Source organism: Triticum urartu, chromosome 3, assembly GCF_003073215.2.
Source record: "Triticum urartu cultivar G1812 chromosome 3, Tu2.1, whole genome shotgun sequence".
In the NCBI taxonomy this organism is placed as follows: domain Eukaryota; kingdom Viridiplantae; phylum Streptophyta; class Magnoliopsida; order Poales; family Poaceae; genus Triticum; species Triticum urartu.
The window spans coordinates 518,873,549-518,887,277 of NC_053024.1; the positions used below are offsets into that span (position 1 = coordinate 518,873,549).

The following is a 13,729-nucleotide window of genomic DNA, read 5'->3' on the forward strand; positions in this document are numbered from 1 at the left end:
TTGGAGTGCCTCTTTAAATGCAGATTTGCACATTTCCTTCCCTGTGTACTACAACTAATGATTGGATGCAAGTTTGGATTGCTTCTTTAAATGCTTAATAAAAGAGGGAGATAGATATGGTGCCGAAAAAGCCGATAATTGCTGACTTGGAAAATTGACAAATCAGAAAAAGGGTATGCATTCTCTTTACATTGTACTGGATGATGTCTCTTACTCAGCTCATTTTAAGAGCAACTCTAGCAGAGTCATCATATTGCCAGCCTACATAACGCACAGTCGCCATAATGTGGTCTTCATATTTTCCCTGCAAGTAGGACCCATCTATCATTGGGTCATATGTTCTGTCTAGCCTACTTGCAATAATTTAGATCAAATAATGAGCATCATTCAACATATTATTACAAACCATTAAGCAACAAATAATCCGATCAAATAAATTGTTCAAGTAGAAATAAATAAATTTTAAAGCAATTTAAACGCACTATCTACCAGCAGCTACCAATGATGCTCAACAGCTAATGATGGGGGCTCGGTCTTCAATCCTCCGGCATGCCTCAAGAAATGCTTGAATGCAGCTCATGTGCCTGCGAGGCTTGATGATTGTGCCAATATCTTCATAGTCAATGGAGCCTAGCATATCCCTCTCATCCTTTATGATCATGTTGTGTAGGATCACATGAGATGTCATGATATTTGCCAAGGCATCCTCGTTCTAGAAACGAGTAGGCCCCATGACAATTGAAAACATTGATTGCAGCACCCCAAATGCCCTCAAAATGTCTTCCATTGAGCTTCTTGCGCCTTGGCGAAATGCTTATGTCTCCTGCTCTACGATTATAAATTACCTTCACAAATGTTGACTCTGATGGACGGATGTCGTCGGTTAGATAGTAGACTTGGTCATACTAATGGCAATTCATTGTGAAGTTGTGGAGTGGAGAAGTATCAATAGCTATCCCTTGCAACCAGATGAGATCTGTAAGACATTGATGTCACTGTGAAATCCAGGCAACCCAATGTAGCATTGCCAGATCCACATAACTTCACAGGCAACACTTTCCAAAAATTATGGTTTGAACCTTGTAGTGCCCGATGGATTGGCCGTGCCAAGCTGCAAGGCAATTCTTCCACTTACAGTGCATGCATTCAACAGTCCCTAGCATCCTAGGTCAGCCTTTTCTTCATGCATAACTAGAATCTGAGTCGTGTCCTCGGCATTGGGTGCTCGTAGATATTTGTGATACATAAACCCGGACCACAGTTTCAGCAACACTTTCATGCACTTGATGATTATATTGTATCTTGGGCCACTCGAAGAGTGAATCACATGAATCTGTAGGAGATCCATATGAAAACCCCAGAAGTCTCACGATCACTTTTTGAAAAGGGGAAAACCCAGGAGATCGACAACATCTGCTCGTTGTTGAAAGGCGTGCATGTCATCAGCAATTCGACGGAACAACCATTCGGTCATGTGGAAGCGTCACCGGAACACATGTGGTGGGAAGGTGGAAACAGACTCAAAGTAGTCGAGCATGAGTGGCTCATGGCCAACAAATCTGTTCGGGCAAAATGTCGCATAATCAACCTGTGATCCCGGGTGATTCCTCTTTGTTTCAGTTGATGTTATCCACTCGGCAACCAACAAATACCACATGGTCTTCTTCAACGTCCATGATTTCACTGTCGGACTCATAGCTTGAATTTAATGATGAATCGTCGAGAAAACATTAGCTCCACCACCGGATCCATCTACACATAACGTGAATCCTATGTCATCTGCACGAATCTATGAGTCTTGCTAAACTAAATTTATGAGGAAATGGTGGGGAAATTTACCTCCGGGCAAGTCGTCGAGCACCTTGAGGTCACATGGCCGAAGGGGTGGCATGGCCGGGTGGCGGGAAGAAGGCGCGGGGTTGTGGCGAAACATGGGAGGTATGAGAATGGTTCAATGGAGGCGGCACGGGCCAAATCATGGCGGTCCAGTCTTTCGAGGTGGCATAAAGCGAAGGCAACACTGGGATGTGGTGGCAGCGCAAGGGAGCGCGCATCTTGAAATTTTCGTGGCGCTAATATTTGGTTGGATGGAGGGCACACTGTATCGCCTCGCTCAACCTTCAAATATGGAGGCTCGTGTGATGGATTTGGCGCGCCCTCCAAATATTATGACGGTCGAGGGTCGCATGGTGACTCTACTAGAGTGGCCTTTTTGGCCAAAATTGCCATAATGACCATTATTACACCAACTGAGTCGATATGGTGACTCTGCTAGATTGCTCGTACTAACTTTTAATTACATTGGTTTGTTATGTCTTATGTGTATACACTAACTGAAAGCATCTCCCAAAATACTTCCGCCCACCTCACTCGGGTGGCTCAGGTGAAACCCTAGCCATGTCGTCCCCATCTCCTCCCTCATCTCTCTCCTTGTTTCCACTCGACGAGGTTGACGGGCAAAGCCTGTGCAACGAGCGGTGGTGGTCGGCTCGTCTCCTAACTCGGAGGGGGGTGTCCTCGAGCGCGCCATGTCAGCTCTGCTAAGCGGTAACATGATGTATAGAGTCTGACACCTATCCGGTTATGGAAGGTTGAAAGGAGAATTGTGACAAGCTCTGAATGGAAGCCCCGGTAAAGGGCGACCGTAACTCTAACTGTCCTAAGGTAGTGAAATCCTTTGTCACATAAGTAGCGACCTGCACGAATGGTGTAACGATTGCCCCGCTGTCTCCGACATGGCCCTGGTGAAATTGAATTCTCCGTGAAGACATGGAGACCAACGGCTAGACGGTAAGACCCCATACACCTTGATTATAGCTTCGACTCTAGCGAAAAAAGAGTATTGCGAGGCTCAGACTCCATAGTAGCGACTCCAGGCAGCTTCAGCGATGGACGCACTGTTGTGGCTGCAATGGAAGCACGGTGGCTGGTGGCAGCCAACTCGTGCGTCCTTGCCTAAATATAGCCGCTAGAGGAGAACGTCCCTAGCCAAGGTGACGACCCCCCATTGCAGATTGCAGTGGCGAGGATGAGTGCCGCCCTGCAGATGGATCGATCTGGCTTGGAAAGGGGGCATGCGCTAGATTGTGAGCTCGATGGTTCTGCAATGGTTGTTGTGTGTCGTGTGCCCACCACGTAGGCAGATGGATTTCATGTGCATGGATGACTCGAGCTTCAATGTGAGCAGCCAGACCCATGACACAAGTTTGTGGTGGCGGGACGCTCCTTCTCGAGGCGGTCGGCTAAGTGGCTCTACGGGACATGTGCTTCTTTGGTGCATGGTTGTGATGCATGTTATGAGAGGCATGTGGCCTCTTCCAATGGACAATACGGTGGTTCTACATGGAGTACTGACTTGTGCAGCTTTCGGAAGGTCCGACCTCGGGGTGGTGTTTGGAACACCGCCTTTCATACGTATGGTGAAATCTCTTGTTATGTCCCTCATTGGTTGGACTAAGCAATGATGAACTCGCATCGTTACATCGTTGAACACACACGTAGTCTCCATGTTGCTCGAGGTCCAAATCCTTGATTGTTTGGTCTTGGCATTCATGATACAAATCATTGTCCTGGCTATCTTCGACCAGACGTGACAACAACGGTGTGTGGGTGTTATCTCTTCTTGAAGGTGTTCCTACGGAAGAAGTCGACTTAGTTGTAGGTGTCTTCTTCATATCTTATAATGGTTCTGTCATAGTTATCTATGTCATGTACTCTGATTGTTGATGACTTTGACATTGTTATCTTGCATTAACTTTAATAAAATATGGATATGTGCATCTGATGATGTAGAGATCGGGAGGCTTATCCTTCCTTTTAGTAAAAAAAAAGAGATACACTAATTACTAGGGATAGCACTAAAAAATAACTCATTGTATAGTATGTTTTTATTGTCATCTCCGGATAAGAAGTTTGGCGTCTCCTTTATGTAAGTTTTGGAGTATTGAGTATGACACTTGCAATGTTTATGTTGCGACCGGTCAAATGGAGAAGGAAAAGAAATTAAGTTTGTTGTTTTCAACAGGAATTGTTTTCAAAAAGAAACTAGAGTGAGTTAAGAAATTCATCCGCAACTTCTTTGGCCGTCTCTTGCACGTCGTTTGGGCATTTATGATATGTATGCCGTGGGTGATGGAGAACACGTCTTGGCTCTCCCCATTCCCCCTCTCATCCTTGTCAATTTGTCATCTGTGTTCCTATTACTGTTTCCCTTTCCTTTCTTCTCCCTGTTGAAACATATTCCTTACTGTAAAATCATGAGGATTTACAACTTTGAATGCTTTAAAGTTCAGTGGTACGTCATACAGTATGAACTATTAAGCTCCTAATTCCTTCCAGGGGCTGGCCACATAAAAAAATCACGAATATGCAAAGCTTGCATATCTTTTATTGATAGAAAAGGTTGAAATGAGAACACGGGTACAACACATGACACAACCAAAGATGACGAAAACATGATGCTCGAAGGAGAGAGAGAGACGTGGGATGCTTGGCCCAAAACACAAGCTACAACACGGCGCGAAACTACCCAACCAAGAGAAACAACCCAAACCGAAACGATGCCCGGGTCTCGAAAACCATCGCTGGGTACGCCATGAGCAACCAAGATGACGTCTTCATGAAGAGAAACGACACCATGACATCACCGTTGTTCGATCCAAGGAGTCAGACCTGGGGTTTCCCCCGTTGTTCGAAGAGGGGCATGAAGAAAGGGTGTGGCAATGCCTCCCAAAAGGACACGGCACCCTCAGGTGTCGCCACTGCCAGCATCAGCAAGCCGAGCAGGAATTTCGCCACGGCCTATTTCCAAACAATCCTAAAACCGTCAGGACAGGATCCGAAGACGAGGAACATGTCTCGAGATGGAACCGCAACATCCAGACGGGGAGGTACGCCCGCAGCCGAGGGGTTGGCAACGGACACCGCCGGGCGCGTGAGACAAAGGAGGGGGGCGAGGCAAGCAGGACTGGAGGCAATGGTTGACGGTCAGGGTTGAGGAGGCGACGACCGGGCGTAGAGGGCCCATACACGGGATGCGACGACAGCCGGCAACATCGAAGAGCCAAGATCCGGAGATACACAGTTCTGGACCGACGAGACCGAAGCCGTCAAGACGCCGGCGAGCTAAGAAAGCCGGAAAAGGGTGCAACTTTCACAGCACCCGGGCTGGAGCCGCAACCAGAAGGACGCTGGCAGGCCATGGACAGTGGAGTACGCAGGTCTAGACCCTCCAGGACCGGAGCAGCACCGAGGACCCCCAAATCCGCGTCGCCACCTTGCACAATGGCCGCAGGCCCGCCCGCGCCCAGAGCAGGGCCCATCTGCAGTACAAACAGGCAGAGCAGGGCCCACCTGCAGCACCAACAGGCAGAGCTGACCACATACTGACATGCTAAACCCTTGTTTTCTTTGAGTAGTTCTGGACAGAAAAGTGCAATAGGTGTTAATGTGTACAAAATATCACATAGTCTGAATCCAACTGAAGTATACTGTCTATGAGCACTTAAGTTGACAGAAACCATGGTTTCAGATTTCAGAGCACATAAGCGATCTGAACGTAAGAAGACAAACATCTTAATTTCATATTTGAATAAACATTTGCTTTTTCTACACTTTTACAATAATCACACAAAATTCGCTGTAGGCCTAGAAACTCCTTGAGCCTATCAAATCATAAAGGTATTTTTTTTTTCTTTGTCCTTGATGGCTGAACATTATCTCTACTATATCACGAAGAGGCCACTGCAGCTGTTGCTGGAAGAGGAACATCCACTAACCTCTCAAGCATATCCAGTTGATCATAAGGTGCTATCTGCAAAGCATCAGATGCATATGCATTTTAGGTCTTGCGTGTATACCATTTTTCAGAAATATGTTAGTGTCATCTAGATGTATCCCATAACTTTGCTGTACTCTTAAATTATCATAAACATTAACATGAGATGAATCTAATTTTGTGTGTCATATACCTGACTAAATCCATCAGGCCAAGTTATAGAAACAGCATAGTTGCCCATCGGCCGTATCTCTTCAGGCTCGATGTCTTCAGGTACATCGCCGTACTGTACTTTCTGCTCTCCGGTCCATTCGTCCTGCAGAGAAGAACTACTTAGTATCTAAACCAATAAGCCATGAAATAGAGAACAATGAAGACAGCCGGCGCGAAGGTTCTGTGCAGACTGCCTCGCACGCCAGTCCTCCAGATATACAATCTTGAGCACTGTAGGGTAGCTGTACAGTTTTTTTGGTTTTTTGTTCTACGTTTGGTTTTGTAGTCTGCTAATTTTTGTTTAGTTCTTTCTTTCTTTTAGTTCTGGTTTTTTCCTGGTTTGGCTGTAAGACTTGTGCTATCCCAGTGCCCTTTTCTAATAGTACAAAATAACACACATTTAGATGTTCGAGAAAAGGAAACCATTAAATATGTTTCTGAAATGAAAAGAGAAAAATGATGGTGCATGACTTAGTTTTCTGAAAAGAGAAATGTATTAAGCTTTTGGACTCTGTGCATGATACTGTAAATATATATCCAACACATCATAAGGAAAGGGCATACACACCACACTTTGAGCAGATCTGTCGTTCCGCCTGACTGTTGCTGGGTGCAAGAAGAACTCCTCATCTGAATCTGGTACTTTCACTCTGATTGCTCTAATTGATCTATCGTAGGACACTGCTGTTGAAACTGAAAATAAACAACAACAATTTTAACACAACATTAACAAGAAGTATGTTTTATAGTGCAGCACATGCAAAACAAGGTTGCGCTAACACTTTTATATGTTTTCTTTTTCATGTCAAGTTAGTGCACATATGTTATATTCTGTTACTTCTGATTACCAAAAATATTTTAGATTATAGTTTGGAGCTTTTAATTTACCTTGCTGTCTAATTTTAGCACATTGTTGAACAACACATACTCCAAGATTCTGAAATATCTTGGCAACGTCCCCTTGGGGGTCAGACACTACTTCAGGAATGCCAGTGTCTCCAGAAGACGAAAGCTGTAAAATTGCCAAACTATAATTTCCACTCTCAAGTTGAGCCAAGTACAAGCAGGATCTTTTTTCTTTTTGGACTTACAGTTGGCCGTATTGGCAAATCAAAGAGGTTAGGTATTCCAAACTGCTGCACAACCTGAAAGAGTAATTGCATTGTCGAAGAAACTCAATAGCTATCCAAGAGAAATGTGCTACGAAATATTAGTTAATGCAAATTTGTCTTGCCTGAGCTCCAGAACCTTTTCCAAATGGGTAATAGCGCTTTTCGTCAGCATCAAAGTAGCACATGTTCTCAACAACTGCAACACATGGAACCTTGGCAACAGAAGAGGTACAGAGACAAGTCAATGGAAGAATACTTGCCAAATTAGGCTATTCATGCATCATGTTGTGCAAGATTACACACCTTCAGCTTAGAGAACATCCTAACACCCTTTGCAACATCAATAAAAGCCAGCTTCTGAGGGGTAGTAACAATCACAGCTGCGGTCAATGGAGCTACCTGGTGTTTCGGACGTGTTATACTTCGAGATGCTTTCAGTATGATTCAATTCACTAGGATATATAATATGCACAGCAAAGTTTCTAGAGTACCACCTGACAGAGTGTTAAGTGTATATCGCCTGTTCCGGGAGGCATATCAATGACAAGATAGTCAAGTTCGCCCCTTTATGCAATAAACAACAGTGTCAAGTTCTTTTATTCACAGGTAATTCAAAAAACTATTTGGTGCTATATACGTAGTAGCTGGAAGTACTGGGTATTAAATATGTCATGTGCATCTGATGGCTTTAGACAGGGATCAACTGTTGGCTTTGCATACCAGTCAGTCGTGGTCAGCAACTGATTAATGACTCCTGAAACCATTGGACCACGCATGATCGCTCTTCCTTGTCCAGCAAAGCCAAAAGACACCAATTTGACTCCCAAGTATTCAGTCGGAAGAATACTTTTGTTTTCTGGGTTCTAAAGGTAAGTCTGTTTACCATTATTAGTGCAAACACTAAATTCCATGTTAACATAAAGATCCAACCATCAGGCTTACCACCACTAGCAGCCGGTTCACTGGAGAAACCATATTTGGTAAGCTTGGACCAAAGACATCGGCATCGAAAATCCCAACCCTGGCCCCCATACCAGCTAAGGTATAAGCAAGATTCACTGCGACAGTAGATTTTCCAACTCCTCCCTAGAGACGTGAAAATGTCACAAAAAGGAAATTTTAAGGTATCGTTTGACTGGAGTACCAAGCCTTGCCTTGCAACTTGAGACTGCTATGATGTTTGAAATTTTCTTTAGTCCTTCTGGGAGGTCCCCTGCATAAACTGGTTGTGCAGGTTGTGCAGACATTGTAACATTGACCTTCTTAACCCATGGAAGTGCTACAACAACCTCATTTGCCTTTTCTTCAAACTGTACAGCACAAATTCAGAGTTTTAGGCAAAGCCATTCAGTGGAAGGGATAATACAGGTCCAATGTCATCAGACAAAAATCATATTAACGTCATTGCACAGCCCTTCTAAATAGCAGATATACAGTTCAAGTGCAGATCTACCGATGCATAGCAATGGAAGCATAGCTGACATAAGTGGTCGTTAAGATAGATAATAAGATGTTGGCACTGACTTATGCCATGAAATGATCAGACAGCGAATAATCAGATAACTGAACACGAGAACTGCCTCACCATGTCCTTGACTGGGCATGCCGGAGTCGTCAGCTCCACGCGAAACGAGACCTGAAGACAGTCAAGCTAATAGGTAAATCCCAGGCAATGCCGGCTGATCTCTGTCGCATCTCATTCGATCAGGAAGTGCCCTTTTACCTCCTCTAAAGTCTCACTGATCTCCAAATCCTTGATGAACCCACACGAGACGATGTCCGTGCCGAAATCAGGATCAATAATCTGGGAGAGCGCGATGAGCACGTCCCTCTTGGCATCTTCCACTGACGCGACCACCGCACCGGCTGGGGAAATTATACAGACACCAAAGCACACACAAGTTACACAACACACATATATATCTTCAGTTAGCAGGGCACTAAGCCTGGCAACAGGCACAGGCCAGTGCATAAATTCAGAGTCGCCAGGAATTCTGCGACTGCTGCTGCTAATTCTACTACGGCTACCACGGCGAAACATGCAAAAGCTCGGGAGGATTTGAAGTTACCGCTGGACGACGCGGCTCTCGCGCACGGCCGGCGCCGGCCCACGCGCGGTGACAAGAGGGGCCGGGCATGCGACTGGATAGTAGCCGCCGCGGCAGGAGGAGCCTTCGCTGGCAGGGCACCTGCTGCATGTGGATGTATGCTTCATGAGAGCTGAGACATCATCCATCGATCCATTCACGGGGGACAAGGGCGGCCTCACCTCTTGGGGTTGGAGTCGGGGAGACGAGATGAGGAGCGGGCGGCACGATGAAGGAGGCCGGCGCGGTGTGGAGGGTCCGCATTGCCGCCATCTCAGCCGGCGAGGAAGTGTCGATGGGATGGATGATGAGGGCGGAACGGGGGAGGGAGTGGCCGTCTTTGGGCCGCTGGTTGTGTGGATTTGGTTTGCCTCGTGGCTTAAAGATCAGTAGCAGCGCAAGCAAGAGCTGCCCTCGTAGTGACACGGCCACTGATGAGTGGCTCCCACATGATACTCTCCCCGTCTACTGTTTGGGAGCACACGATGGTATTTTAGAGTGTCACGTGGAATAAATATTAGGGAAACACTAAAAATCTGACGTCTGATTTTTAAAGATTCAAGATGAATGATGTCCTATCTGTCGGATTGATCTGCACGAATCGCCGCGCAGATCCATCACCCACGTTAGATTCTGAACATGTTCGGTCCCGTATCGGATCATGATAAACATACAGCCCAGTCACTCCCCTTTCTTTTCACCACTGCCCTCAGTCGCCATTTCATTTCACAAATTGTGCAGTCGTTGTTCATTGTTGTTCTCCTCGATGAGGCGCAAAGTTCGGTAGAGGAAAAGCGGTTGCCGAAGGAGGAGGGGGAGCAGCCGCCACCGGCCGCATTTGTGAGCGACGGTGTCTTCCCACTGCCTCTACTTCTCGCGACGACCTAGCATTATACCTTGAGAGAGAGAAAAGGAGAAAAAAGAAAAGACATCAAAACAAGATGTATCAGAAAGGCATAAAATGAGAGAGAAGAAGCAACATCATTATTCATTTTAGAGTACACATGTAGAGTGCTTTAAAGTAGTACCACTTCATTGCATTTCATTGTCGAGAGTTCATGAGTCTTATTTACATACTAGTGGGGAATTTCATGTTATAGAACTTGACTTGTACATTTCAATGATGAGCCTCCTCAAATAAGCTCTAGGTCTTGATGAGTAAGTAAGTTGGATGCACATCCATTAAACCACAAGAGAGCTTTCATTCATACACTAGATGACCCATTGCGCCATTGCCGCAATGACCAACTACAACCAGGAAGTTAAGCAAACTATGGGCAATACGTTCAATAAATGTTCATTTTATGAATTATCCTCACATATGAGAACACAAAGAAGAAATGGACAAGCTAAATAGTGATAACCACCTCTGGATAATAGGAAGTGCCTGTTCATACTGGCCGCACTTAGACACGACCTTGGTATTGAAGAGGTCAGACATGAACACGGTTTTGGATGAGAGAAATCACTCTTGTGGGGTAGTTTGTTAAGGACCGCCAGATGAACGCATGTTGAGCAAGCAACACCAAACTAGACGAACCAAGATCCATCACAACCACCTAACCAGCAACCTAAATGATCCATTTGCACCTAGCAAATGTGAACAATTTTAAGCATGTTTCTCATTAATTGTGTGCAATTGATTATATTTGTATCTTCCTTGTATTTAGTAATGACAAACAACAACGATCGTTGCTCATTTGCTTCTTGACCGGCCAAGGCACCCCAACAGTTGGGTCAGTAGAAAACCCGACCACACACCCCATGACAAATGACTTGCATCGGGCACGGTAATGAGTATGGTCATAATGTGTTATTTCACTTCCATCTTTTGCTGAGGTAACACGTTCAAGAGACTCATACGACCGCATGTTCTCATACCATGCATACTCAGCAAGGTTCCACATAGTTTTGCGAACCTTCCATTTTTTATTCCCTATTCTTACTTCCTCCTATCTATTTTCTTCTTTTCCTTTTTATTTTTTTCCAATTTGCAATTTTGTAATTTCATGAACATTTCTTGAATTCACAAATATAGTGGAATATCATGAACTTTTTTAATTTTTAATTTTATTTGAATTTGTGAACATTATTTGATTTTACAAAACAAAATCAATAATTTTTTTGAATCACGCTTTAAAAAAATCCTGAGAATTTTTGGATTCATGATTTTGTTTAAAAACTATTGTGAACATTTTTTTGTGCATATTTATCAAATTTGTGAACATTTTTTTATTTCTTAAATTCATGAACATATTTGGACTCTGTGAACCTTTTGAAATACTTGAACGTTTTTTTTTGAATGCGTGAATGTCTTTTAAAATCACAAACATTATACAAATTCAAGAAGAATTTTGAATTTTGTGAACTTTCTTTTGAAAGCTTGAACATTTGTCCAAATTCATGAACATGTTTTAATTAGTGATTTATTTTTTTAAAAATCAATCATATTTTGAATTCATGTGAACATTTTTAAAAATTGCAACCATGTTTTGAATTAATATAATGTGAACATTTGTCCTTTTTAAAATTCATGAACATTATTTTAAATTTGTGAATGTATTTTGAATTGGCATTTTTTTCAAATTCATAAATCTCTTTCGGTTTTGCTAACTTTTAAAAATTCATAATCTTTTTATTAAAATAAGAACTGCTGAAATGAAAAAATGAAAAGAAAACATTCGCTCGCTTGCTTGCTGGGAGACTCACATGTAGCGATCAACTTTTTTCCCTTGGCGTTCGTAAGCAGATGGACCCGCCCACTTGAAGTTCACGTGGGCGAGCATTCGCCCATCCTGTTGCAACAACGCCCGGCACGTCCCCGACGCGGATGAGGATGGATATTCCTGTTTCGGCTTTCTAGTCTTGTTACCAACATTCGAGCCTTGTTCATCCTACGGAACAGGCACCCGGCGCTACGCCTCACTTTGCACACGCAAGTATTTGCCCAAGGATTTGCCTTGCGCACCATGCGGCAATGGGAGGCGTTTGGTGGGCGGCATCAAGCCCAACTAGTCTCTCGCGAGCTAAGTCGGAGATGTTTGGCTGCCTAGCTTGCATGAAAAAATTGACCTGCCCTAAACTTAGAGCACCTTGTTGGGAACGTAATAATTTAAAAAAAATTCCTACGCACATGCAAGATCATGGTGATGCATAGCAACAAGAGGGGAGAGTATCGTCTACGTACCCTCATAGACCGTAAGCGGAAGCGTTATGACAACACGGTTGATGTAGTCGTACGTCTCCACGATCGACCGATCTAGCACCGAAGGTACGGCACCTCTGCGATCTGCACACGTTTAGCTCCGTGACGTCCCGCGAACTCACGATCCAGTAGAGCTTTGAGGGAGAGTTTCGTCAGCACGACGACGTGATCACGGTGATGATGTTGCTACCGGAACAGGGCTTCGCTTAAGCTCCGCTACAATATTACCGAGATGGATTATGGTGGAGGAGAGGCACCGCACACGACTAAAGATCAATGATCAACTGGTGTGTCTATGGGATGCCCCTCTCCCCCGTATATAAAGGAGTGGAGGAGGGGGAGGGGGCCGGCCTCTCTAGGCACACCCAAGGGAGTCCTACTCCCACCGGGAGTAGGATTCCCCCCTTCCCTTGTTTGGTTTTAGGAGAGAAGGAAGGAGGAGGAAGGAAGGAAAGGGGGGCCGGCCCCCTTCCCAATTTGGATTGGGCTTGGGGGGCACCCCCTCCTTTGCTTCTTCTCCCTCTCTTCCACTAAGGCCCAATAAGGCCCATACACCTCCCGGGGGTTCTGGTAACCTCCCGGTGCTCTGGCATACTCCCGATTTTATCCGGAACCATTCCGATGTCCAAATATAGGCTTCCAATATATCGATCTTTACGTCTCGACCATTCCGAGACTACTCGTCATGTCCGTGATCAAATCCGGGACTCCGAACTATCTTCGGTACATCAAAACACATAAACTCGTAATACCGATCGTCGCCGAATGTTAAGCGTGCGGACCATACGGGTTCGAGAACTGTGTAAACATGACCGAGACATGTCTCCAGTCAATAACCAATAGCGGAACCTAGATGCTCATATTGGCTCCTACATATTCTATGAAGATCTTTATCGGTCAAACCGCATAACGGTATACGTTGTTCTCTTTGTCATCGGTATGTTACTTGCCCGAAATTCGATCGTCGGTATCTCAATACCTAGTTCAATCTCGTTACTGGCAAGTCTCTTAACTCGTTCCGTAATGCTACATCCCGTAACTAACTCATTAGCTACATTTCTTGCAAGGCTTATTGTGATGTACATTACCGAGAGGGCACAGAGATACCTCTCCGACAATCGGAATGACAAATCCTAATCTTGATCCATGCCAACTCAACAAACACCATCGGAGACACCTATAGAGCACCTTTATAATCACCCAGTTAATTTGTGATGTTTGGTAGCACACAAAGTGTTCCTCCGGTATTCGGGAGTTGCATGATCTCATAGTCATAGGAACATGTATAGTTATGGAGAAAGCAATAGCAATAAACTAAACGATCATCGTGCTAAGC

At 44.7% G+C, this 13,729-nt stretch overlaps 1 protein-coding gene across 2 annotated transcripts; it reads right to left on the minus strand.

The window, feature by feature from the left end:
* Nucleotides 1–5,552: 5,552 nt before the first annotated feature.
* On the minus strand, nt 5,553–9,556 carry LOC125544757 (fe-S cluster assembly factor HCF101, chloroplastic). Of its 2 annotated transcripts, none has more exons than XM_048708506.1 (15): nt 9,371–9,556; nt 9,171–9,290; nt 8,825–8,967; nt 8,687–8,737; nt 8,256–8,411; nt 8,044–8,187; nt 7,822–7,964; nt 7,596–7,665; nt 7,405–7,500; nt 7,224–7,313; nt 7,081–7,134; nt 6,878–7,001; nt 6,558–6,682; nt 5,970–6,092; nt 5,553–5,812 (listed from the first exon to the last, which is right to left on the minus strand). In XM_048708506.1, exons 1-15 carry the CDS (start codon nt 9,459–9,461, stop codon nt 5,729–5,731), a joined length of 1,614 nt encoding a protein of 537 aa, XP_048564463.1. In that variant the 5' UTR covers nt 9,462–9,556; the 3' UTR covers nt 5,553–5,728. The 2 variants fall into 2 exon arrangements, with proteins under 2 accessions (XP_048564463.1, XP_048564462.1); XM_048708505.1 differs by having other exon boundaries at nt 9,171–9,293.
* Between the last annotated feature and the right edge of the window lie 4,173 nt (nt 9,557–13,729).

Coding starts and splice junctions, on each gene's coding strand:
- LOC125544757 (XM_048708505.1), bottom strand. CDS start 9,461: ATGGCGGCAATGCGGACCCTCCACACCGCGCCGGCCTCCTTCATCGTG. Junction 8,188..8,255: donor TAGCAGTCTCAAGTTGCAAG/GCAAGGCTTGGT, acceptor TCACGTCTCTAG/GGAGGAGTTGGAAAATCTAC. Junction 7,135..7,223: donor GAAAAGGTTCTGGAGCTCAG/GCAAGACAAATT, acceptor TTACTCTTTCAG/GTTGTGCAGCAGTTTGGAAT.